The sequence below is a fragment of the Vulpes lagopus genome, chromosome 15, assembly GCF_018345385.1.
Source record: "Vulpes lagopus strain Blue_001 chromosome 15, ASM1834538v1, whole genome shotgun sequence".
Lineage (NCBI taxonomy): Eukaryota > Metazoa > Chordata > Mammalia > Carnivora > Canidae > Vulpes > Vulpes lagopus.
The window spans coordinates 20,911,349-20,937,557 of record NC_054838.1 but is presented as its reverse complement, the minus strand read 5'-3'; the positions used below and the strand labels follow the sequence as shown (position 1 = coordinate 20,937,557).

The 26,209-nt window shown below is 42.5% G+C and overlaps 2 protein-coding genes across 4 annotated transcripts; both read left to right on the top strand.

Annotated features, from left to right (window-relative positions):
* Positions 1 to 4,669: 4,669 nt before the first annotated feature.
* Positions 4,670 to 19,742, top strand: TRIM6 (tripartite motif containing 6). 3 transcript variants are annotated; one of them, XM_041730497.1, is made up of 9 exons: positions 4,670 to 4,712; positions 5,392 to 5,547; positions 12,035 to 12,524; positions 13,261 to 13,356; positions 14,017 to 14,247; positions 16,752 to 16,774; positions 18,128 to 18,225; positions 18,515 to 18,541; positions 18,764 to 19,742. In XM_041730497.1, the coding sequence occupies exons 3-9, from the start codon at positions 12,102 to 12,104 to the stop codon at positions 19,324 to 19,326; spliced, it is 1,461 nt and encodes a 486-aa protein (XP_041586431.1). In that variant the 5' UTR covers positions 4,670 to 4,712; positions 5,392 to 5,547; positions 12,035 to 12,101; the 3' UTR covers positions 19,327 to 19,742. The 3 variants fall into 3 exon arrangements, with proteins under 3 accessions (XP_041586431.1, XP_041586428.1, XP_041586429.1); XM_041730494.1 differs by having other exon boundaries at positions 18,125 to 18,225; XM_041730495.1 differs by lacking the exon at positions 5,392 to 5,547 and having other exon boundaries at positions 4,674 to 4,712; positions 18,125 to 18,225.
* Positions 19,743 to 20,239: 497 nt separating this feature from the next.
* Positions 20,240 to 24,270, top strand: LOC121476118 (DNA oxidative demethylase ALKBH2-like). Its single transcript, XM_041729861.1, has 2 exons — positions 20,240 to 20,278; positions 23,773 to 24,270. The coding sequence occupies exons 1-2, from the start codon at positions 20,240 to 20,242 to the stop codon at positions 24,247 to 24,249; spliced, it is 516 nt and encodes a 171-aa protein (XP_041585795.1). The 3' UTR covers positions 24,250 to 24,270.
* The last annotated feature ends 1,939 nt before the right edge of the window (positions 24,271 to 26,209 follow it).

The following is a 26,209-nucleotide window of genomic DNA, read 5'->3' as shown; positions in this document are numbered from 1 at the left end:
ATACTAGCCAATAGGATCCAACAACACATTAAGAAAATTATTCACCATGACCAAGTAGGATTTATCCCTGGGACACAAGGCTGGTTCAACACTCGTAAAACCATCAATGTGATTCATCATATCAGCAAGAGAAAAACCAAGAACCATATGATCCTCTCATTAGATGCAGAGAAAGCATTTGACAAAATACAGCATCCATTCCTGATCAAAACCCTTCAGAGTGTTGGGATAGAGGGAACTTTCCTCGACATCTTAAAAGCCATCTACGAAAAGCCCACAGCAAATATCATTCTCAATGGGGAAGCACTGGGAGCCTTTCCCCTAAGATCAGGAACAAGACAGGGATGTCCACTCTCACCACTGCTGTTCAACATAGTTCTGGAAGTCCTCGCCTCAGCAATCAGACAACAAAAAGACATTAAAGGCATTCAAATTGGCAAAGAAGAAGTCAAACTCTCCCTCTTCGCCGATGACATGATACTCTACATAGAAAACCCAAAAGCCTCCACCCCCAGATTGCTGGAACTCATACAGCAATTAGGTAGCGTGGCAGGATACAAAATCAATGCCCAGAAATCAATGGCATTTCTATACACTAACAATGAGACTGAAGAAAGAGAAATTAAGGAGTCAATCCCATTTACAATTGCACCCAAAAGCATAAGATACCTAGGAATAAACCTAACCAAAGAGGTAAAAGATCTATACCCTAAAAACTATAGAACACTTCTGAAAGAAATTGAGGAAGACACAAAGAGATGGAAAAATATTCCATGCTCATGGATTGGCAGAATTAATATTGTAAAAATGTCAATGTTACCCAGGGCAATTTATACGTTTAATGCAATCCCTATCAAAATACCATGGACTTTCTTCAGAGAGTTAGAACAAATTATTTTAAGATTTGTGTGGAATCAGAAAAGACCCCGAATAGCCAGGGGAATTTTAAAAAAGAAAACCTTAGCTGGGGGCATCACAATGCCAGATTTCAGGTTGTATTACAAAGCTGTGGTCATCAAGACAGTGTGGTACTGGCACAAAAACAGACACATAGATCAATGGAACAGAATAGAGAACCCAGAAGTGGACCCTGAAATGTACGGCCATCTAATATTCGATAAAGGAGGAAAGACTATCCATTGGAAGAAAGACAGTCTCTTCAATAAATGGTGCTGGGAAAATTGGACATCCACATGCAGAAGAATGAAACTGGACCACTCTCTTTCACCATACACAAAGATAAACTCAAAATGGATGAGAGATCTAAATGTGAGACAAGATTCCATCAAAATCCTAGAGGAGAACACAGGCAACACCCTTTTTGAACTTGGCCACAGTAACTTCTTGCAAGATACATCCACGAAGGCAAAAGAAACAAAAGCAAAAATGAACTATTGGGACTTCATCAAGATAAGAAGCTTTTGCACAGCAAAGGATACAGTCAACAAAACTAAAAGACAACCTACAGAATGGGAGAAGATATTTGCAAATGACATATCAGATAAAGGGCTAGTTTCCAAAATCTATAAAGAACTTATTAAACTCAACACCAAAGAAACAAACAATCCAATCATGAAATGGGCAAAAGACATGAAGAGAAATCTCACAGAGGAAGACATGGACATGGCCAACATGCACATGAGAAAATGCTCTGCATCACTTGCCATCAGGGAAATACAAATCAAAACCACAATGAGATACCACCTCACACCAGTGAGAATGGGGAAAATTAACAAGGCAGGAAACAACAAATGTTGGAGAGGATGCGGAGAAAAGGGAACCCTCTTACACTGTTGGTGGGAATGTGAACTGGTGCAGCCACTCTGGAAAACTGTGTGGAGGTTCCTCAAAGAGTTAAAAATAGACCTGCCCTACGACCCAGCAATTGCACTGTTGGGGATTTACCCCAAAGATTCAGATGCAATGAAACGTCGGGACACCTGCACCCCGATGTTTCTATCAGCAATGGCCACAATAGCCAAACTGTGGAAGGAGCCTCGGTGTCCATCGAAAGATGAATGGATAAAGAAGATGTGGTTTATGTATACAATGGAATATTACTCAGCAATTAGAAACGACAAATACCCACCATTTGCTTCAACGTGGATGGAACTGGAGGGTATTATGCTGAGTGAAATAAGTCAATCGGAGAAGGACAAACAGTGTATGTTCTCATTCATTTGGGGAATATGAATAATAGTGAAAGGGAATATAAAGGAAGGGAAAAGAAATGTTGGGAAATATCAGGAAGGGAGACAGAACATAAAGACTCCTAACTCTGGGAAACGAACTAGGGGTGGTGGAAGGGGAGGAGGGCGGGTGTTGGAGGGGAATGGGTGACGGGCACTGAGGTGGACACTTGACGGGATGAGCACTGGGTGTTTTTCTGTATGTTGGTAAATTAAACACCAATAAAAGTTAATTTAAAAAAAATAAAAATAAAAATAAAAAGGGAGCAATCTTTTAGAAGTTAAAAAAAAAAAAATATATATAGGAGCAAAAGAACGACTTTCATCAAGATTCAAAACCTGTTCTTCTAAAGGATGCAATCAAGAAAATGAAGAGACAATCCCTAGTGTGGGAAAAAATATTTACAAATCATAGAATTCATAAAGGATCATATCTAAAATATGTATAGAACTCTTAATACTAGGGACACCTGGGTGGCTCAGCGGTTGAGTGTCTGCCTTTGGCCCAGGGTGTGATCTCAGGATCCAGGATGGAGTCCCACATCGGGTTCCTTGCAGGGAGCCTGCTTCTCCCTCAAACTATGTCTCTGCCTCTCTCTCTCTCTCTCTCTCTCTCTCTCTCTCTTGCTGTGTCTCTCATGAATAAATAAAAATCTTAAAAAAAAAGAAGTCTTAATACTAAAATGACAATCTATTAAAAAAAAAAAACAGGCAAAGGCTCTGAATAGACATTTCTCCAAAGAAGATATGCAAATGGCAGTAACGTGTATGAAAAGATGCTGAACACCATTAGTTCTCTGGGAAATGCAAATTAAAATACCACTGAAATACCACTTCACACCCACTAAGATGATTATAAAAGACACGGAATAACAAATACTGGCAAGGAAATGGAGAAATTAGAGCCCTTCTACACTGCTGGTGGGAATGTAGAATGGTGCAGTCAGTTCGGAAAACAGTCTGGAAGACTCTCCAAAGAGTAAATACATGATCCGGCAATTCTATCCTTAGGTATAGTCCCAAGAAAAACAAAAAGCCTATGTTTAATAATAATAAAAAAATGTACAAGAAAACTCAGTCATATTATTCATAAAAGCCAAAAAAGTAGAAACAATGCAGAATATCTAAAAACTGATGAATGGATGAACAAATCGTGGAAAATCCATACCATGGAATATGATTCAGCCATCAAAGGAATAAAGTGCTCGTAGGTGATATAACAATAATAAACCTTAAAAATAGTATGCTAAATGAAAAAAATCTATGTTGCCTAACCCTCTGTCCTGACTTTTATCTGACACCTTCCTCCCTGTGAGCCCTCCCCCCCCCAACCCAACTTCCGGGACCAGGTTAGGTTTATCTCCTCCGTTCCCTTAGGGCAAAAAGTTTGACCTTCCTTTTTCTTTTTCAAGAGTTGCTGTGCCATTGAAACCCGCTCTCACACTTCATAAGCTTTGCGTGTATTCACAAGGACCTAAAAACTCATATACACGGTCTCTCAGAGTACATAGGTCACATAGGCTAAAATCACAGATACAATTTTTTTTAAATTTTTTTTTTAAATTTATTTATGATAGTCACACACAGAGAGAGAGAGAGAGAGAGAGAGAGAGAGAGAGAGAGAAGCAGAGACACAGGCAGAAGGAGAAGCAGGCTCCATACACCGGGAGCCCGACGTGGGATTTGATCCCCGGTCTCCAGGATCGCGCCCTGGGCCAAAGGCAGGCGCCAAACCGCTGCACCACCCAGGGATCCCCAGATACAATTTTTTAAAAAAAAGACTTTTATTTTATTTGACACAGAGAGTGTGTGTGTGCGAGCACAAGCAGGAGTCGCTGCAGAGGGAGAGGGAGAAGCAGGCTTCCCACTGCGCAGGGAGCCTGATGCGAGGCCTCCATCCCAAGACACTGGGATCATGACCTGAGCCAAAGGCTCTTAACCGCCTGAGCCACCCAAGCTCCCCTCTTTAAAAAAAAAAAAAAAAAAAAAAAAATCACAGATGCAATTTTTAACTTAATAAATTTTAATGATGTTCTTGCAAAACATACCATTATGATGCGAAGTGGTTTTCTTTACCTAGTCCTCTAAGTTTGGATATTTTTATGGAGCCTGCTTCTCCCTCTGCCTGTGTCTCTGCCTCCCTCTCTCTCTCTCTCTCTCTCTCTGTGACTATCAAAAATAAAAATTAAAAAAAAAATAATTAACAGGCGTATTATCAGTGTCCCTCAACACTGACAGGAGGTCGGAAAACTCAAGTGGAGGCAGTTTGCAAGCGCCGTGCCCCGCACTCAGGTGCTCTCCAAGGCCGCAGAGCTGCGGCGCACAGGTGAGCGCAACAGCGCCCCCGCGGGCAGGTGGGGCCCCGGCGACCACACCCCCGGGGAGCGGGACCCGCGCGCGGCCAGGTCGGCCCTATCAGCAGCCCTCGCTGTCCGGCGCCCCGCCCCTGGGCCCGGAGTCTCGGCTTGGGTGCGGGCGGCCGCGGCTGCGGGACCTCGGCTCGGCTCCAGGCCCCAGGTCCAGGTGAGTGAGCCGCCCTGCAGGCTGGGTCGCGGGGATCGCGGGCGGGCAAGGGTGGCGGAGACCTCTGGTTTTGAGCGGACTCGAGTTTGGCCCGGGAGCTCGGAAGGCCCGGCCACGCCCGAGTCGGCAGCCCCGGGTGGTCGGTGCGCAGCGTGGGGACAGGGGGCCGCGGGAGGTGAGGGAGGCCGGGCTGCAAGTGTTGAGGTCGCCAAGGAGCGCAAACCGCGGGGCCGGCGGGGCGCAGAGGTCAGCACCCCTCCCCGCCTCTGCGCTCGGCCCCAGGAAGCGGCACCGCTTACCCTCCACCCAGGAGGGCCTGACCTCTCCAGGGAGCTGGGGGGTGGGGTGGGGGTGAGCCTTCCGGCCTGGGCCTGTGCACGGCCTGGCCCTGGAGCGCGGCCTTCCTGGGAAGGGAGCAGGCCCGCGCGCCCCTGGCCCTCCCCATCTACTCAAAACTGCTGGGGGCCGGGGGGGGGGGGTCTTGGCCGCTCACCTCTGGGCCCTCTGGGGCATCTCATGCTGGCGGTGTGCGGGTCCCGCCTGCCCTTCCGCGGCGGGCCACCTACTGTCACTCCTGGCGGAGGGGAGACGGCAGTAGACGAGGATAGGAGGCCCCCTCCCTTCCTGAGCTCACGATATAGATCATTTTTATTTCTTTTTCATCCTCATTGCGAATGAGCTCGGCGAGATTAGGGACAAAATCAGTCAATGGAGGCAGAAACGGTGGCTGAAGAACCGCCTGTGGCCAAATTCTGCCTCGGACACGGACGTCTTTGAGCTTCCGTTTCTCCCATCTGCAAAATGGACCCAGTGATCCTTCCACCCTGGAGTTTTGGTGAGCATTAAGCGAGGGAGAGGTTGAAACACCCAGGCGACTTCCTGACAAATAGTAAGTTAGCAAATTAGGTCATTATTCTTGACCAAGTCAACGCCGAGCTTTTAGAAAATTGCAGTCGAAACAATTTTTGCAAGAAGAGAGTGGGCAATAAAATATGTTAAAATGCGCTATGATGAAGAAGAATATGACTAACCTCTAAGCAAGTGAAAATATAACGAGTTTTAAAAATTGGAAATTACAAGTGGAATATCACAAATGCAGGGAGAAATAAGAACTTTGGGAACAGTTCTCTAAAAAAAAAAAAAAACCCCTCAGTTAATGGATTGTCTAAAACTCAGGGAGAAGACGACAACTTGTGCGGGACAGTATTTTAAGAATTTGCAAAGTTATTATAAATTTCTGAAATGCTTGGGATGGAGATTCTTTTGAGGTACATTTAAAAAAGAATTTGAAGCTGATTGTGTTCCAATTCCAATATTTATCAAGTGCCACCTTTACGATTATCCATTCCAGATAATAGGTTAAAGTAGAATTGAACCCTACACAAAGGTAAATATATATATAATTATTCCCTAAGTACGAGAAATCAAACTTACTCATGAATGCAGTTTCCACCTGTTCAGGTTTTTACTGCATTTTCAGTGGAGCTCCGAGCTGGGGGGTTAGTCTTGCCCATCTTATTTCTAACTCATTCTGAGCCCTCAGCCTGGGCTAGCCTCTAGTGTTCCCTCCGGAGTCACTGACTTTAATTCTGAAGTCATTTTGATACTGACTTGTGAGCTTCTATTGGATGCTTCAGATCTAACTATTGGCCCCTCCTCTGACTCTTCCTCTCCCCCTGCCCCTTTCCAGCTATTTTGCCCCTAAATTGCATCTGCCTGGAAAGGAAGCGCCGTTCTGTAAAACTGGGCTTCTGAAACCTTGATGTGCATAGGTGTCACCTGGAGATCTTTATTGACTTGCAGAAACTGAATTGGCCCAGGTGAGGCTGAGATTCTGCATAAAGAGCTCCACTGGACGCCAATGCTGGTAGTTCCGTGATCACTTGACATTGTTTTTCAGGCATCTGCTTCTCATTTAATAGTTCCACTCAGGTCATGAATTTGGGCTCTTTCATTTGCAAATGTGATCCACAGGGCTCTGGCATTTTGGGCTCTGGGAACTGCTCCTCTCACAGCCAGGCTGTCATCTCTTGGTCGAACCACACCGCTCTTGAGACAGGCCTCCTTGGAAGGCTGAGCTGACCTGCCTTTTCTCCTCTGGGCTCCCTCTGTTGATACAGGCAGTCAAAGGCCTTCTGGGATGTGGGCAAGGGTTAGTCAAACATGCTAACTGTATGTTCCCCTCCTTCAAATTTCTTTCTCCAGCCTCAACTTTATACCCTTTGACAAGAGACGTTAACTCTTACAGCATCTTTTCAGCTCAAAATTCTTTCTCTGTCTTGAATATCAAATTTCCTGGTGGCCTATTAAAAAGAAGAAACAGGTGAAATTGATTTGAATATATTTTATTTAACTCAATGCGTCAATAATATAAAATATTAGGATGTATAATCAATACAAAAGCTGTTAATGATATGTTTTAGGTGATTTTTTTTTCTAACAAGTTCTTTGAAATCTGGTGTATAGTTGATGCATAATATATCTTATTTTTGACTAGCCACATTTTGCGTGCTCATTTCAAGTGGCTACCATATTTGACAGCTCAGTTCTAATTTATGCTTAGAAGATCAGAAAACCAAGCCTTCAACTTTTCTAAATGTTTCTTCCTTGTTCTGTTTTCTTCAGCCCTAATGAGTTATAATTTACATCTATTAAATCAACTTTAAGCGTACAATTCTGTGAGTTTTATTATGTATACAGTTGTGCATTCACAAACACAGTCATATATATAGGACATTTCCATCACCCCCAAAAGTTCCTTGTGTTGGATTTAATCCCCTTCCCACAGCCTTGGGCTTGTCATCCACTAGTCTGTTTTTGAAATAGGATAGTTTTGTTTTTTCTAGAATTTCGTATAAATGGAATCCTATAGTAATTTACCTTTGGAATCTAGTTTCTTTCCCTTTGTATCGTGCTTTTGAGATTTATCTTGTTTTTAAGTATCAGTTTCATTTTATGTTTGGTAAAATGCCATTGTATGGATATACCACAGTCTGTTCATTTACCAGTTATTGGTTTTATGAATTATTTTTATTTATTTATAAGATTTTATTTTATTCATTCATGAGAGACACAGAAAGAGGCAGAGACACAGGCAGAGTGAGATGCAGGCTCCCTGTAGGGAGCAAGATGTGGGACTTCGTACCAGGACCCTGAGGTATACCCCACCACCTGAGCCAAAGGCAGGCGCTCAACCACTGAGCCACCCAGATGCCCCTATGAATTATTTCCAGCTTTTGGTATTATTGCATTGCACTTATGATGCAGAAATGCCCCATGGCCTATTCTGTACATAAAGGTCTCAACTGGGATCCAAGGGGTAGCTAGCATGCCTTCAACTAGGCAGTGTATTTGTGAGTTTGTTCTTTATTATTTTTTTTCAAAAGGGCCAGATACTCTTTTCTTTTTTTTTTTTTTAAGATTTTATTTATTCATGAGAGAGAGAGAGAGAGAGAGAGAGAGAGAGGGGCAGAGACACAGGCAGAGGGAGAAGCAAGCTCCACACAGGGAGCCCAATGCGGGACTTGAGCCCAGAACTGTGGGATCATGCCCAGGGCCCAAGGCAGGTGTTCAACCGCTGAGCCACCCAGGCATCCCTGTGAGTTGGTTCTTTAATGTCCCAGGCAAGACTCCAGCTAGGCAAGCAGAACAAATGACTTTCAAGGAAAGTGATCAAATGGGGGAAACACACACTCACTCACTCTATACATATTTACATAGGAAGATGTCTTTAAAAAATTCTCATTGTGATTTAAGACAATGGTAATATAACTTAACAACTGAAAGCTTCTAATAATGAGAAATAGTGTTTTTCCCTTTTTTTTTTTTTAAGATTTTATTTATTTATTCATGAGAGACACAGAGAGAGAGGGGCACAGACACAGGCATTGGGAGAAGCAGGCTCCATGCCCGGAGCCTGACGTGGGACTGGATCCTGGGTCTCCAGAATCACATCCTGGGCTGAAGGTGGAGCTAAACTGCTGAGCCACCTGGGCTGCCTGAAATGGTATTTTTCAATGAGAACATCTATTTTAATTCACAAACAATAAAGTTAGAGAAAGTTCTAGCATCTCTAGTTGTGTAGTTAGAGAAGCTTCTAGCTTTCTTAACTGACCTTGTCCCAAGCACAAACAGACTAACTGGCACAGGTCAGGCTTTCTCACATTGTCCTTCAATGCCATGGAGTTAAATCTTGTTATGAATTGAAATAGTGGATTTTTCTCCTAAGTCCAAAAGAAGTAAGAAGAAATGAAAAGGGATAAGAAAGGGATCCCTGGGTGGCGCAGCGGTTTGGCGCCTGCCTTTGGCCCAGGGCGCAATCCTGGAGACCCGGGATCGAATCCCACATCAGGCTCCTGGTGCATGGAGCCTGCTTCTCCCTCTGCCTGTGTCTCTGCCTCTCTCTCTCTCTCTGTATGACTATCATAAATAAATAAAAATTAAAAAAAAAAAAAAAAAAAGAAAAGGGATAAGAAAGTGAATGATGAATTCTTGTAACAGATACTTATATAGAGCTATCTGTCTACCAGACTTGGCTCTGTCCCCAGTAAAAATATTAAGAGGCCCTTTTCCTCATGGTGACAGGTTAAGAGCATTGAAGGATCAGAGAGCAGTGCTAGCATAAGTGTAGCCATAATTAGTTTTTATTGAGACTATTCTATGCATTGGCTCAGATAATTTTCACAATTATACTCCTAAGGGAGGAATTGATTTCGGCAATGCACAAAGGATGAAGCCACAGCTCAGATCAGGAAACATTTCAGTGTTCTAAAGCTAGATACCGATAAATTCAGGATTTAGACCTAGGTCTATGTTACTCTAGCACCAGAGCCTTCTTTTCTGCCCTAAACTGCCAGGGAAAAGGAAGCAGCCTAGGTCTATGGGATGTGCTGCCAAGAATAAAGCCAAGTGGGGCTGGGGAGGGAGCTTGCAGATAACTTAGGAAGAGGTATTGGATGCTTTTAAGTGTTAAGAGAAATAGAATATGGTATCATGAATCAGCACAGCCTAAAAATGAGAAAAGCGTCAGTCACGTCATGATCTGAGCGCCTGTGCATGTGGCATGGGTAGCATGAAGAAAGCATTCTCTCCCTTTAAGGACCAGACAGGTCACTAGTTAATAACCTGAGATTTGGAGCTCCATAAAACTGGATTGTAATTTTTACTTTGTCACTTACTCATTCTGAGACATTTGGCAGTTAAATACTTCCTTAAGGATTTCACTTTTCACTTTCATAAAATAGGTGTTATTAAACCTCACTGATAGAATTACTGTGGGATTTGCTCATTCAAGGTCTGTAAAGCGTTCAGCCATTGCCTAGCACAGAACTGATCAGAAAATGGCATTGATGATGATTTTCTACCTTCCTATTACTATTCTTGAAATGAATACCTTCATACATCATTATCTCTCCACACCAACTGCAGAACCATGCTTGACTCCTCAGTCCTCTCCCATGGCATGCTTTGTGTACAAGCTCAGGGCTTGGGAGAGCACTGAACAGGAGGTCATGGTAGTCTTCACCTATTCTTTTTTCCTCTCATACAGTTTGTTAATTGAGATACCATTCTTGTGCCATAAAATTCACCCTTTAAAGATATACAGTATTTGGGGGATATAATTAGAAATACGTCCAACGAGCACCACTATCTAATTCCACATTATTTTCACCAACCCCCAAAAGAAACCTCAAACCTATGAGCAGTCATCCTCATTCTTTCTCCCACCAGCCCTCCACAAATAACATCCAAGGTTTGCTATTCTGGACATTTTATGTAAATGGAATTCTATAACATGTGATCTTTCGTGTCTGGCTTCATTTACTTGGCCTAGTGTTGTCAAGTTTCATTCATGTGTATCATGAGCCAATATTTCATTTCTCCCTTCCTTCCATGTTTACACTTCTATGCCATTAGTGATTCCAAATTACTTCCCTGAAATGCTGTAAAACCTCTTTGTGCCAGCCGTCCCACCTGCACACATCTCCCTCAGGTCTTTCTCTGGCCTGCCCTACACTGGAATGCATGTGGCCCCCATCGTCTCATCTTTCCCCTCTCCCCCCAAAACATGGATCCTCTAAGACTCCTGTCAAAGATTATGACAGGCCCTGGTGAAATTTCTTCATCAAACAGGCCCTTTCTCATTTCCACACACCTTATGCATAAGGGTCTGTGTTCGACTTACCACCTTTCCCACCAAATGTCTGGTTCAAGCTCTGAGGTTGCAGACAGAGCCTTGAACTAAGACTGTAGACACGTTAGGTCTGCCAGCTGCCAACTCTGACTTACAGACTGTTTGGTTTTATAATGTCACTCAATGTCTCTATTGCTTTATCAAAAGGCCAAAAATACTCTTATTTATTCAGAGCTTTTCTCTGAGGATAAGGAAGGCAGGGGAATGTGATTCTCAAATCACAAATAGTTATGAAAGTCAAAATATTACCTCACAGTTATGGTGATCATTGTTTTGACCTGTTAGAAGGTGTTAGAGCTCTTAGGAGGTGCAAGTGTCTTCATGCTAAATGATTCTCATGGGAAGGCTCATGACAAAGGAAGTTCTGGATTTTCATTCATCAAAAGTTGAGGACCTTATACACCTGAAACTAATATAGCACTGTATGTTGAGTCTACTGGAATTAAAATAAAAAAATTTTTGAGGACCTGTGTGTAGACACTGATATTTCTGAGGATATAGTAATGAACAGGGGGGAAAAAAACAAAACAAAAACAGTCTCTGATTTCTAGAACTTCTATTCTAGCAGGAGGATTCAGGCAATTAAAAATATGCATTAGGTGGTGATGAAAAGAAAAAAGCAAGCAGGTTAGTATATGGAGAGTGATTGTATGGACGGCCATGCTTTAGTTAGGCTAGACAGAGTCAGCTCTTCTGATAAGGGAACGTGTAAGGAGAGTGTGGAATGAAGTCACCCAGTCAGGTGGATATTAGGGTGCAGGGCCTTCAAGCAGTAACAGCAAGCGCAAACATGCTGAGGCAGCCGTGTGTTTTGATGCTTTTAACACTAAGGGTGTGTTTTGGTGGATGGGAAAAGATCAAACAGATGGTGGTTCACACAGGGCTACTCCTCTCATGGGCTTCAGTTGGTCCCTCCATCCAGTAGGAGTAAAGGAAAATCTTTAATTTAACAAGGAGTAATTCTTGTTCTAACGAGAGTACAAATTGATGTCTAATATGAGCTGGAGTGAATAACAGGTTTGAATACCGTGTTACCCGGGTATCTGGCCAAGTTGTCCAGGATACTCAGCATCCCTTTATTTGTACTCTTTTCTTACCTTGACCCTTTTTTGTTTGCCCATCTACCCAGGATTCTGGAAGCAAGAAGTGCCTTAGAAATCCCAGCTGGGCAGGCAAGAGCCAGGGGAGAAGCTACAATGACTTCAGCGGTCCTGGTGGACATACGAGATGAAGTGACCTGCCCCATCTGCCTGGAGCTCCTGACAGAACCCGTGAGCATAGACTGTGGCCACAGCTTCTGCCAAGCTTGCATCATGGGAAATAGCACGGAGTTGGTGATGGGCCCAGACGGGGAAAGCAGCTGTCCTGTATGTCAGACCAGCTACCAGCCCGGGGACCTGCGGCCTAATCGGCACCTGGCCAACATAGCGGAGAGGCTCAGAGAGGTGGTACTAGGCCCTGGGATGCAGCTGAAAGTGACTCTCTGTGCACACCATGGGGAAAAGCTCCAGCTCTTCTGTAAGGAGGATGGGAAGCTTATATGCTGGCTTTGTGAGCGGTCTCAGGAGCACCGTGGTCACCACACAGTCCTTATGGAGGAGGTTGCCCATGAGTATCAGGTAGGATTCCAAACGGAGAAGGCAGGGAGGAAAAAAAAAAAAAAAAAGAAGGCAGGGAGGAGCAGGGCCCTTGGCAGCAGATGACTTTTCTTTATCCTGTAATCTTTTTTTTTTTTTTTAAGATTTTATTTATTCAAGAGAGACTCAGAGAGAGAGAGAGAGAGAGAGAGAGAGAGAGAGAGAGGGAAAGGCAGAGACACAGGCAGAGGGAGAAGCAGGCTCCATGCAGGAAGCCTGACGCGGGACTCAATCCTGGGTCTCCAGGATCACACCCTGGGCTGAAGGTGGCGTTAAACCACTGAGCCACCCAGGCTGCCCATTTATCCTGTAATCTAATTTCTTTGTAGTTTTTCCATTTACCTAGAGGATAACCTAGAAAATGCCCCCTGCCCAAGGGTAGAGACTTTATCTCTTCACTGCTGCTCAAGACCTGCTCTGCAAGAGTAGAGGATGCTGCAGGGTATAACTTGGTATGATCGAGTGTGGCGGATGTGGTGGTGGTGAGAGAAAAGTCCTTCATAAACAGGTTCTATCCCTGGGAGGAAAGAGAAATGAGTCTATGCCCTTTGGCTCTTTATGCACACTCCCTGTGCATAAAAGATCCTTAGGCCTTCTCGGTTCTTCAGCCGTGGTAGGAGAGACTTCTGAGGTCAGCATAATCTCTTCCCTATTCACTCCATTCTGGACACAGAGACAAGTTAGTGCTTGACCCTGCTTGCCCTGATGTTTCTTTAAGGAGAAGTTCCAGGAGTCTCTGGGGAAGCTGAGGCAAGAGCAACAGGAAGCTGAGAGACTAACAGCTGTTATCATAGGGAAGAGGACATCATGGAAGGTGAGAGAGATTTCTTCTTGAAGGTGTCCTGGGACAAGAATCAGGGCAGGGCATGGGAGCCCAGGGTCTGTCTGTTCCCTGATTTGACTGGAAGAGCTTCCCTTTGCCTAATTCTTTTCTGAAGCCCTTCCAAACATGGGCATTATTCTCAGTGTGAGGATGGGGAAGGCGGTGTTAGAGAATAAACATATCAAACAGGAATTCAGGTTTTTAAAGATGGTTACATAGGAGAGGAACCATGACCATTGGCAGCCCCCAATTCCTGATTCCAGACCTTGTTCTACGGTTTCAAGCTCTGGAAGCTCCTGGAAAGACAGGTCACACAATCCTTCCCACCTGGGTATTCAAAATTGGAAGGGGAGGCCAATGCAGAGACCTAGGAGGCCAGGGAGGTGCCTTGGAATCTAGACCTCGCCCAGGATCCACAGTCTATGTCCTGGAGGCCTAGATAAGGTAGCCTGGGGCTGATGGTCTGGGAAGAGCTGAAGACAAAGCAGAAGGAAAGAACAGGTTCTGTGGGACTCCCTTCCCATTTTTACTCCTTTCCTGGTGAGACCTAGCCAGAAGAGTGGTGCTGAGCCTGAATCTCCACCCCCACCCAAGAGTAGGGACTCTCAGCTCAACAGATGAGCAGCCTTTCTCTCTTACATGTTCCTGAAGAATCAGATGGAACCTGAGAGACACAGGATTCAGACAGAATTTAATAAGTTGAGAAGCATCCTGGACAAAGAGGAGCAGCGACAATTGAAAAAGCTGGAGGAGGAAGAGAGGAAGGGCCTGAGTATTTTAGAAGAGGCTGAGAATGAGCTGGTCCAGCAGAGCGAAACACTGAGGGAGCTCATTTCTGATCTGGAGCTTCGGTGTCAGGGGTCAGCAATGGAGCTGCTGCAGGTAAGACTCGGGGAAGAGCCCTTAGTCTGAGAGTCAAGGCAAAGGGAGACTGACTTTCATTCCCTTCTTATGTAGGACTAATGACCTGGTAGGAGAAAGAAAAAGATTTGCTTGGCCCTGTTGTGCCTCTTGCCTATTAAACTATGCAGAGGTCACGGGTAAAACATAGGATAATTAAGGTATAAATGTTAGGGGATTCTCATTTTCATTTATTATATATAAAAGGTAGTCCAAAAGTGTATTTGATACTATGGAGAAGGTCTGTTATATCCACTGATGTTTTAGAGCAGCATTTCTCAATCTCGGCACTGTTCATATTTTGAACTGGAAATTCCTTGCCATGAGGGACTGCCCTGTACCTTGGAGGATGTTTAGCAACATCCCTGGCCTCTACCCACTGGATGTCGGTAGCATCTCTCTTCAGCTGTGACAATCAAAATCCTCTAGATAATGCCAAATGTCCCTGGGGGAATCATAATCCCTCTTCCTCCTGTTGAGATTCACTGGCCATTTGGCATCTGTCAACTCTGAGGCTGTGTTGGGATTTGTCAGGTACTTTTCAGCCAGCTTAGTTACAGGCAAACACCCAAGCTCAAGTACTTAGAGATTCTGTGTCATCACCAGTCCTTCTTTGCTTTCACTCTCTTCTCTAGGGCAAAATCATTTAACATGTAAAAGAAGTTTGAATGGGTCTTTTTAAGACACAAACAAGACTGAGCTCTGGGACCTGTGTACTGGGGTGTGTGTATGCATGTGTGTGTGCCTGGAGAGTACATGGTGTCAGTTTGGAGATATTTGATACAGGAGCTTGAACCAAAGTTGAAATCCGAGCGGGTGATTTCTGCATAGAATGAATAGTGTGACTGGAGACTGGATGTAGTTTCAACATTCTGGAACATTCAGGCTATTCCTTATTTTCTGTTTGCTTTCTTGCTTTCCTCTTGCTCTCCCTTTATTGGTAGAATAATTAGTCCTAGTTACTTATCCTTGGGTCCTAGTATTAGGGTCATGGAGTAGCTACATTCTACCTATTGGACCTTTTCCCACGCACTGCTTCATTTTATTTTTCTTGTCCTTTTCTTCAGCCTGGATATTGGGTTGCCCTGATGCTTCTCCCTGCCCCCACTTGAGCCCCTCCACAGACTCTTCAAGCTGTAAAAATTGCTCCATAAGTGCAAAGGGCTCATCCATTTATATCATTCGACAGGACCTGTCTAGACTCTCACATCTGTTTGTATGACTGCCTTATGGGTGTTTTAACCTGAGTGCTGTTCCACAGTCAGGTTTTCTAGAGCTCGCTCAACACAAATACTTTCTTCCTCCCCTTTTTTTGTATCGATGTGACATTGTTGCATGTTAGATTTGATAGCCCATGCCAGCCTGTGGCTTTCAAGTATCAGAATGTGACCCTTGAGAATAAAGCTAACGGAAGAGAAGGAGACATGAAGTGGCACCTAGATTTGGCCATTGAGTTCCTCAGTACAGCCATGCCTTAAGGCTGATCCAATCCTAGGTATTTGGTGTAAATTGACACATCCACCCCCTCTATTGCTTTCCATATTCAAACCAGTTTGAGTTGTGTTTCTGTTAAATGCCACCCAAAATAGGCCCAACACAGAAAATAGTTATTGCCATGTTACATAGATCAAGCCATTGTCCTTTCAGTCAATGTGGTGCATAGAGCAGAAGCTATGAGGACCAAGCGGGAGGCTCTGCTCCAGGGAGGCCATGGTGGCAGTGATGACAGTGAAGAGCAGGTGGCTAAAAGAAGTTACGAGTGTGAAATGGACTGGCTTGGTCTGAGATGGGACATCGAAGTGAATATGACATAGTTTTTAGAATCATACTTTGTCTAAATTGAGTGATTAAATGGATGCTGGCAACACTGAGGAAGATTGAAGATAAGAGACTTCACCATTGCAGGGAAAGTAAGGTTTTTTTTTTTTTTTTTTTTTTTTAAACGTCTTGAGTTTGTGGTGCCGATAGCTCTTTTGCTGGCGTATATGAGAGACATCTGAGTGGAAGTACAGATTTGGAAACCATGAACATGAATGTGTGTCGAAATCAAGAAAACTAGATGAAGTCAGAAAGGATAGCATTGAGGGTGAGAGGAGGTAAAGTTTGAGAAATAACCGCATTTAAGGCTCTTGTATCCTTAGCAATCAGAATGTAAGCATCTCAAGGACAGAAATGATGACTTAATCATGTGGGATTCTCTAGTGCTAATAGATAGTGTGCATATTTAACATCACACACACACACCCTATCATCAAAATAAAGGTACTAATGAATGAGTTGAATCATTTCCTGACATCCCTACATTAAAGTCTCAGGGACAGTCTGCTCTGAGTTCTTAATCTACTTTATGGCCTCCAGTTTGGGTCCTTTTTTATTCCCTTCATATCATGGGGTGGTGGGAATGGGATAAGGAATATGGATGAGGCTATTAATGGGTGAGGCCTAGTCTATTACTCTTTAACTTAACATTTCTCTTTCCTTCCTAGGATGTGAGTGATGTCATGAAAAGGTATGTGTAGGAGAGAACACAGAATGGTCCCCTTGGATTGAGAAAGATTTCTGCACCCATAGAGTTATCTTGTGGGCAGTGGAAAAGGAAAAAAGAAAAATCACAAGGCAGGGAAGATATAGGACTGTGATGCCTTGAGTTGCTCATCATAAGAATTTTTGGGTTCCCCAAAATAAAGGGAATGACCTGGTTTCTATGGTAAGAGAATTTGGATGAAGGGGGGTTGGTCACAAATTGGGGACAGTAGTGTTCTTAAGAATAAAAATTGCAGTATCATTAACTCCCCTAGTATCCCATGACCGGACTCCATTGCCACAAAACTTTAGATGTTTCCAACCCAGATTCTAGTAGCTTATAGTTACCTGAAACTACACAGCTTTTCTTTGTCCCTCTATATTATCAGAGGGAAATTTCCCATCTGTGTTTTCCAAGGTCCAAAATACAACACCTGGGGCATTTCACTTCAATTTCCCTTTCTCTTTTGGCTTTTGAAAAGTCCAGGCCTTACTACCTTTTCTCCTCAGACTTCCTCTTTTTTAAATTCCAGGAAAAACATAGACAAGGTCTTGAGAAGATTGGTTTTGGCCTTGAAACAAAACATGTTCTCTTCTCTCTCCCATACTCTAGAATCTCATCCATCAAGATGACATCTGAGGTTGCCCACACACCTGTACCTTTCAGCTCCTCATAGACACATGAAACACAGAGTCCGTTGTCCCTTCTGAAATATTCACTCTTGGCTTGGAGATAAAGATGTCTTCTTTCTCCAACTGGCATGATATTCCCAGAGACAGAGATATTCCCTCCTAAAACACTGTTCTGCAGGCCTTTCTCCGTAAGCCTTTAGGAGAGCCTAAGGCATAACTCACTCTTCACAATGAAGCCCTTTACTCGATACTCTCAGAGCCCCAGCAGCAGTTTCCTGAACACACACATCTCCAGTCCGTTATACTAGACCTTTAGGATGGCATTGACATTGTAAACATCTTGTATCTTTTTTAGAGGTAGAAAAATATTTCCCAGCCCATTATTTTATATAGTCCTAGGATGTAGAGAGAGAAGGGAAAATTATTGTGTTTTATAAAAAACAAAAAACAAAAAAACAAAACAAGCAAACCAAAATGAAGTCTTTGAAAGGTTAGATCTTATCCAAGTTTGCACAGATGGTGAGAAGCTAGTTTCTAGTCCAGGTCTTCCAGTTCTAGTGCCAGAGCTCTTTGCAGAATGTTGCTCATTTTCTTTAGGAGAGAATGCTGAAGTTCTCCCAGGGGCCTGGTTGATGGGGGAGATGGGTGTTGGAGGAACCCAAGGCCAGCAGTGTAGGAGATTCATAAGGTCTATTCTCTCTAGAAGTGAGTTCTGGACCCTAAAGAAGCCAGAAGCTCTCCCTACCAAGCTGAAGAGTATGTTTCGAGTTCCAGATCTGAAGAAGATGCTGCGAGTGTTTAGAGGTGAGGAGATTCAGGGGACAGCTTTTGGATGTGAAATTATTGTAGCCTCAGCAATACACAGAATGGAGTGTAGAGTTGGTATTTGGTAATAGTGGTGCAGAGAGAGATCAGAGAGAGAGAAGGACATAACCATGCTGAAGAAGATGCAGTTCATATATAAGGTGGAATGAGATGGCCAGCTTGCATCATTATAGAATTTCCTGCCTCACCCCTCAGTCAATAAGGGGGAGACAGCCGACCTGAAACTGCCCATTCTGTATAACATAATTGGCTCTGTTTATCATTACAGAACTGACGGATGTCCAGAGCTACTGGGGTAAGTAACAACCATGGCCTCTCTGAGCTGAAATGTCCTTAGCCTTTCTCACCTGTTCCTCCCACTCAGACATACCCACACACACTCTCAACTACAGGTGTTAGTACCATCTCTCCAACCCCCCACATAGTTCCCATTCCTCCACTTCTGTGTTTCCTCTTCTCTGTGTCTTATGACCCATGTACCCATCCTTATCTGCTGATGTTGTACCTTTTCCCACAGTGGACGTGACTCTGAATCCACACACGGCTAACTTAAATCTTGTCATGTCTAAAAACCGAAGACAGGTGAGATTTGTGGGTGCCAAGCTATCTGCCTCTTACCTGGAAGAGCATTATGACTGTGGTATCCTGGGCTCTCAGCACTTCTCCTCTGGGAAACATTACTGGGAGGTAGATGTGGCCAAGAAGACTGACTGGATCCTGGGGGTGTGCAGTAATTCAGTGGGACCAACGTACTGTTTCAGCCAGTTTACGAACAATCGAAATGTCTACTCCAGATATCAACCTCAGAGTGGATACTGGGTGATTGGGCTCCATCATAAACATGAATATAGAGCCTATGAGGAATCTTCTACTTCCCTGCTCCTCTCCATGATGGTACCCCCTCGCCGTGTTGGGGTTTTCTTAGACTACGAGGCCGGCACTGTTTCCTTTTATAATGTCACAAACCATGGCTTTCCCATCTATACTTTCTCTAAATATTACTTTCCTACCACCCTTTCTCCATATTTCAATCCTTGCAACTGTGTAGTCCCAATGACCCTGCGTCGCCCAAGCTCTTGAACATTCTGCTATCTCCACCCATATCTGAGCAGGACCCTCTACTAAGATTCATCTGTATCTCAGTCTTTCCTTTCTGCACTTCTGTTTTCCTGCGTTCTCACACCCTTCCCTTCAAACATTTATTCAGTGCCAAAATATACCCAGAGGTGATTGTGAACATCCCTGAATGATTAATTACCAATATTGAGATGGGTGAGGGTAGCTTTCAACATTTTACCATTACCGTTGATTCATGGGATCAAATTTAGGAAGTTCTTTTCTATTAATTTGCTATCATTTTCTGCACTGAATGGAAAATTGAATTTCAATAGATACTGTCCATAATTATTGAGATAATCCTGTGCCCTGTTTATTCTGTCATTGGAATACATTGATTTGTTTCCATTTTTAAATGCAACACAAAGTCCTGAAATAAATCATTATTCCTCATATGCAATACTGGATTTGTTTTTGCTAGTATATTGTGTGGGTTTCATTACCATCCCCATTGATGAAAAAAAGCGACCTATGATGTTTCAGTGTTGTAACACCGATGTCAGGTTTTGTAAAATGCAATAAATGAGCAAAGAAATTACTATACTTTTGTGTAAGTATATATAGGATTGAGTGCTAAAAACCATTATAATGTTAATTTTGGTGGCTTTAAATCAAATTTTAACTTCAGTTTTCACTGCAGCCTTTATGGATTTAAAAATTTAAGATTACTAATTGAAAATTTAAAGCAAATTTCCCAAATTCATTGAAGTAGAAAAAAGGGAAAAGAAAATGATGATCGAATACAGATTTTTCTCCCGGAATGGGAGGAAAACATACAAAGAAAATAATATAAAGCACTTTTAGGCAGAGAATGACTTTTTCCAGTGTCACCCCCTTTCTTTATGCTCAAATGTGAGCAGCCTGTGAATGAGCTGCAATGGCTTTGCTAGAGGTGCTATATGCTTTTGAGCCAACTGTAAAAGAAATTAGGAGGTGGATGTGAGAGTGGAAATAAATACCAAGGAGCTAACTAGAGCTACTGTCCAATATGGTAGCCAAGAGCTACCTGTGACTATTGAGTTCTTTTTTTTTTTTTTTTTTTTAATTCATGAGAGAGACAGGGAAAGAGAGAAGCAAAGACACAGGCAGAGGGAGAAGCAGGCTCCATGCAGGGAGCCCAACGTGGGACTCGATCCCAGGTCTCCAGGATCAGGCCCTGGGCTGAAGGCAGCGCCAAACCACTGAGCCACCCAGGCTGCCCTATTGAGTTCTTCATATGTGACTAGTCTGAACTGAAGTGTGCTCTATATATAATATGCACACCTGATTTTGAAGACTTAGTTTAAAAAAATAATGTAAATAGCAATGATAATATTTTGCATACACTGGATTAAATAAATATATATTAACTTCACCAGTTTTATTTTACTTTTTAGATGTAGATACTAGAAAATTTAAAATTACGTGGTGGCTTATATTGCCTTTATATTGGACAGCTCTTTCTGAAATGCAATTTCTATCTCTCCAGGGGCCCTTGTGTAGGGAAGGTATGTTCATCTCTGCACAGACCTCCTCCCTTTGAGGCATTTTTGTAGAAGGTAATGGCAGAAGGAGATCTCAACATATTTAGAAATTTACAATGTGGAAGATCATAGAAAGGGATCATGGCCAGAAAAAAATCATTCTACATGGTCTGGTCCCTGTCTTTAGCCCCCAGTCTTTTGAGCACTTAGTCTGAAGAAATACAAAGTAGCTCATCCTCAGGCTCAGCTCTGGTATCTGTGGGGGAGATGAAGTACAGGTTATAGTAAAAACCCAATATTGGTTTGCTCTAGGGCAGAATTTTATTTGGGAGATGAAATTTGTGGGAGACCAGAGGCCAAATGTATATGCTTCATCCTGATTTGCATTTCAATCAGGAAATATAAAAGGAGATAGAGCTGGTAAATGGTTGCTCATAGAGGTGGTGGGGGTTTGAGGATGAGAGATGATAAAGAGAAAAATCTGCCTGAGTAATTAATCCCTTCTACTTATTTTCCCATGTAATAATTTCCAGGTAAAAAGGAATTAGCCCAGCCCGATGTCCTATACCAGTGGAGGTGTTCAGTGAATGACCTTACACAATAAGGAAAGACAAAGTACTTCCTGGGATTTTGTTGGTGAAATCTGGAGAAGGTTGTCCAGTTTGAGATTTGGAGGAATGATTTTGCAGCCCTGACTCTCCTGGGGGTTCTGGGGAGAGTGGCCTTGATGTTTTGGGCATAATGTGGTATAGACTAACCTGCTATGATTAAATATGATCAAATACTAAAGAAATTCATTTCTTATAAAAATCAAACAGGAGTGTAGTCAGTGCCATGTAGCACTGTTCCATATGGGTTTCATGCACCAAGCTTTCTTCATCTGAATCTCTGCATCCCCAAAGATAGTATTGTCCTAAGCATCAAGCCAGTAGAATAGTTTTTAAAAAAGACCCGGGGAGGCAATTTGCTTCTTAAATTCTTCACTTATATATGAGATTCCTAATTTCTGCTCACTTTCTATTGCTGAGAATAGCTGTGGGGCCACATCTAACTACAAAGAAAAGTTGTAAACTTGGCTAACCATTTGCAATTTCTTTTCTTTTTTGTTTTTTAAAGATTTTATTTATTTTATTTTTTCATAGAGACACAGAGAGAGAGAGAGAGGCAGAGACACAGGCAGAGGGAGAAGCAGGCTCCATGCAGAGAGCCCGATGTAGATCCAGGGTCTCCAGGATCACACCCTGGGCTGCAGGTGGCACTAAACCACTGCGCCACTGGGGCTGCCCACCATTTGCAATTATGTACAATCAAATTTCAAAGGAAGGAAAATGCAGATTTTTGTGGAGACCTAGTAGTCTGTTACATGGGACACAATGAGTGCCTGGAATCTTAGGCAATTCCTCTTTCTCATTACAGAAGATCCAGGACCTTAGCTTTTTCTGGAACTATGTTTATTCCATCCTGTAGCCTAAAATTCATAAAGAAAAGGGGAAGAGATGAGATGTTTTCCTGTCATACACATGGACATGGGCTAAGTAACAACCATCTTTTTAAAATTAAAGGCCAAGCTAAGATCAAATGGTAATAAGTTAAAGAAACAGAACAAGAGGAATGGAACTGGTGGATAGTATATTAAGATTTTCAGGAGGTTGAGGGACAGCCAAATCTGGAATGTATGCTCTGATGTGAATGGACTCCTGAACAGATTGTAAATGGGTTCTGTCTCTTACCTTGTCACTTCCAGGAAAGACCTCTGTGGAGATTGAAGTACTGAGGGGTGAGCAGAGGGGATTGGGTCTCTGGTCATATATAAAGATATGAAATATTCAAAAGGAACTAGAGGAAGAAGCATGGATGGACAAAATTCTTTTTTTTTTAATTTTAATTTCTCTTTTTATTTATTTTTTAAAATTCAATTCAATTTGCCAACATATAACACCCAGTACTCATCACATCACATGCCTTCTTTAATGTCCATCATTCAGTTACCCCACCCCCCCCACCCGCCTCCCTTTCAGCAACCCTATTTATTTCCTAGAGTCAAGAGATTGTCATGGTTTGTTTTCCTCTCTAATTTTTCCCCTTTCTGTTTCCCCTCCTTCCCTTATGGTCCCTTTCACTATTTCCTATATTCCATATGAGTCAAACCATATGATGATTGTCCTTCTTAGATTGACTTACTTCACTCAACATAATACCTTCCAGGTCCATCTGTATGTACATAACATCTCTTCTGATGGACAAAATTCTTAAACAAGAAATAGATATTCATTTAGTTACTGAATAATGGAGTTAAAGGGGAAAGAAATAGGGTTAAATAGACAAGGATTTGAATATCAATAAACTATTAAAGTGTTTACTGAAAGAAAATAAAGAGGTCAAACTTCCTCTAAAGTTATTGGTGCGATAATTCCATATCATAAAAAGTAAAGACTTTACTCACCAATAACGATAAAATAGTTGATAAGAGGAGGACAAACTTAACATTAGTTATACTACTGTTATAGAAAATAATACCAAGAGATGTTCTTGAGATGAAAATGTAATAGCCTGAAGATCTCAGGGCCAGCTATTACTGCAAGAAACCCAGAAGTAGAGCTGCCTTTTTAATATCTCTCCCTCCGACCCACATACAGAGGCCACATATTTGTGACTTTTCAAACCTGCACATGCCCTACTCCACAATACCGTCCCTAAATGTGTTATTTCCAATAAATGAATTGTTAGCATTAGTGCACCAAATAATCATGTTTCCATTTGAATAGGAATTAGCAAATATTAATCCCATTTTAAATCGGGACTAATTTGAACATCCACATATGTTTATAAAGACCATGTATGAAAGACTCACAGCTAATATCATCCTCAATGAGGAAAAACTGCTTTTCCACTAAGGTCAGGAACACAACAGGGGTATCCCTCTCACCACTATTATTCAAAGTAAAAGTATGAGTTCCATTTGCCCAGGAAGCAAGCGACCTATGGCAACGCTGGGCTGACCTACACGTTCTCGGGCCTCACTCTGTCTCCAAAGCCCTGGATCCCAGTTCTAGAACATGTCCGGGATCGTGTTTCTGTGGCGACAGGAGAGACCTTCAACTTTGTGCTTGTCAACAGGTATAAAGATGGCTGTGACCACATTGGTGAGCACAGAGATGATGAACGAGAACTGGCTCCCGGGAGCCCCATAGCCTCTGTCTCCTTTGGGGCCTGTAGAGACTTCTTCTTCCGGCACAAGGATTCTCGGGGGAAAAAGCCCTCTCGGAAGGTGGAGGTGGTCAGGCTTCAGCTGGCTCACGGAAGTTTGCTTCTGATGAACCACCCGACCAACACTCACTGGTACCACAGTCTCCCTGTACGAAAGAAGATTCTAGCTCCACGGATCAATCTGACATTTCGCAAAATTCTGCCCATTAAAAAGTAGGAACTTTAAAAAAAAAAAAAATATATAGGAAATATATTATATTTTATATAATTTTATAATTATATTATATTATATAAAAATAGAGGAAATATATATATATTTTTTAAGGCAAATATGTATTGGATAGAATACGTATAACATAGAAAATATTTAGCAATATTTTCTGATGTAATAATATCTCTGCATTGAAAAATGATTTTTATAAACATTTTATTTTGACCCTATTGTCATATTATTCCACATTTACCTGCTTTACTAAAAAATGTACTTCTTAAAAAGAGGAATGTCCTCTTCCCTTTGTGACCATTGCTGAAGCACCAGTGGCCAAAATGAAGTTCAATCCCTTTGTGACTTCTGACCAGATCAAGAACTGTAAATGTGGCAGCCTGGGTGGCTCAGCGGTTTAGCGCTGCCTTCAGCCCAGGGCGTGGTCCTGGGGACCTTGGATCGAGTCCCACATCAGGCTCCCTCCATGGAATGGAGCCTGCTTCTCCCTCTGCCTGTGTCTGTGCCTCTATCTCTGTGTTGTGTGTGTGTCTCTTATGAATAAATAATTTAAATCTTAAAACTGTAAATATGGCATTCCCACATTTGTAGGAAGATCATGTCTTCCTCTCTTTCCAAAGAGCTGAGAAAGTAGTATGATGTTTGATCCATGCCCATCCGAAAGGATGATGAAGTGTAAGTTGTGTGAGGACACTACAAAGGTCTGCAAATTGGTAAATTTACAGGAAGAAGTATGTCATCTACATTGAATGAGTACAGTGAGAGCAAGGTGGATGGCATGACTGTCCATGTGGACTTTCAACCTAGCAAGGTGGTTATCAGTAGACTAAAACTGGACAAAGACTGCAAAAATATCCTTTAATGTAAAGCCAAATCTTAATAGGAAAGGAAAAGAACAAATATAAGGAAGAAACAATTGAAAAGATGCATAAGTAATCTTATATGCAACTTTGAGTAAAAACTGTTAAAATGAAAAAAAAGGAATACAAACATGTTTTCTCATCAAGACATTATTTTAAAATGCTTAGTTGGGAAGATGATTTATAACATGCTCTATGAAAGGTAAGATTTCAAATGATTGGGATCTAAGTACAGGCTCACCAACCAGCCAAAGAAAGAGGATATTCCTGGCAGAAAAAAATAAATGAGGATAAGGACACAGAAATAATAGAAGCACCCGGCATGACTAAAGAGTGGTGAAGGATGAATTTGCACTGTGTCTGAGAAACAGTTATGAAAGATGAAATGGGAAATATTGCTGGAAAGATAGCCTGCAGTGAGATGCCTAACTACCTGAGGTGGGAATTCTTGAAAAACGCTATGAATTGGGTAGTGAGAGGTTCCCAAATCCCATTCCCTGGCATCATCCAATGCCAATCAAACATTATAAAACTCTACCAAACTGTCCCTGACTGGGGGATCACCAGGCTTCAGGGTATCCAAGCACCTTAAAAGTTCTATCCAGCAACTGAAGTCATATATTCTATCATTCAAATAAAGGTTATTCATTAAATCATGTTTCATTCAGTAAATATTGTGTGCCTATAGTATGCCAAGAACAGTTCAGGTTTATGCTATGAAGAAGCAACTCAAGAAAAGTCCTCACCTTTATGTCCACTGGTATGCTTCTGTTGTCTTTAGTGTGATCTCTCTCCACCTGGTCTCTTATTCGTTTGTCTAGCCTGAGCTTTTTAAATGACTGCTGGCTTCCCCAAGGGGGCAAAATAGAAGTTGCAAGGTCCAAATGCCTGGAAATTCCCAGATCATTTCAATCCTATTTTATTGGTCACAGCAAGTTATAAGGCCATCCCAGATTCAAGGGGCTGGAGAACAGACTGCACCTCATGATGGGTGAAGTTGGCTTGTGTGTGCAGTAGAGGAAAGAATTATCGGCAGCCGTTTTTGCCGAGGGGCCAGCCACACTTGATAAACTAGCAGAGTGACGAATAGTCAA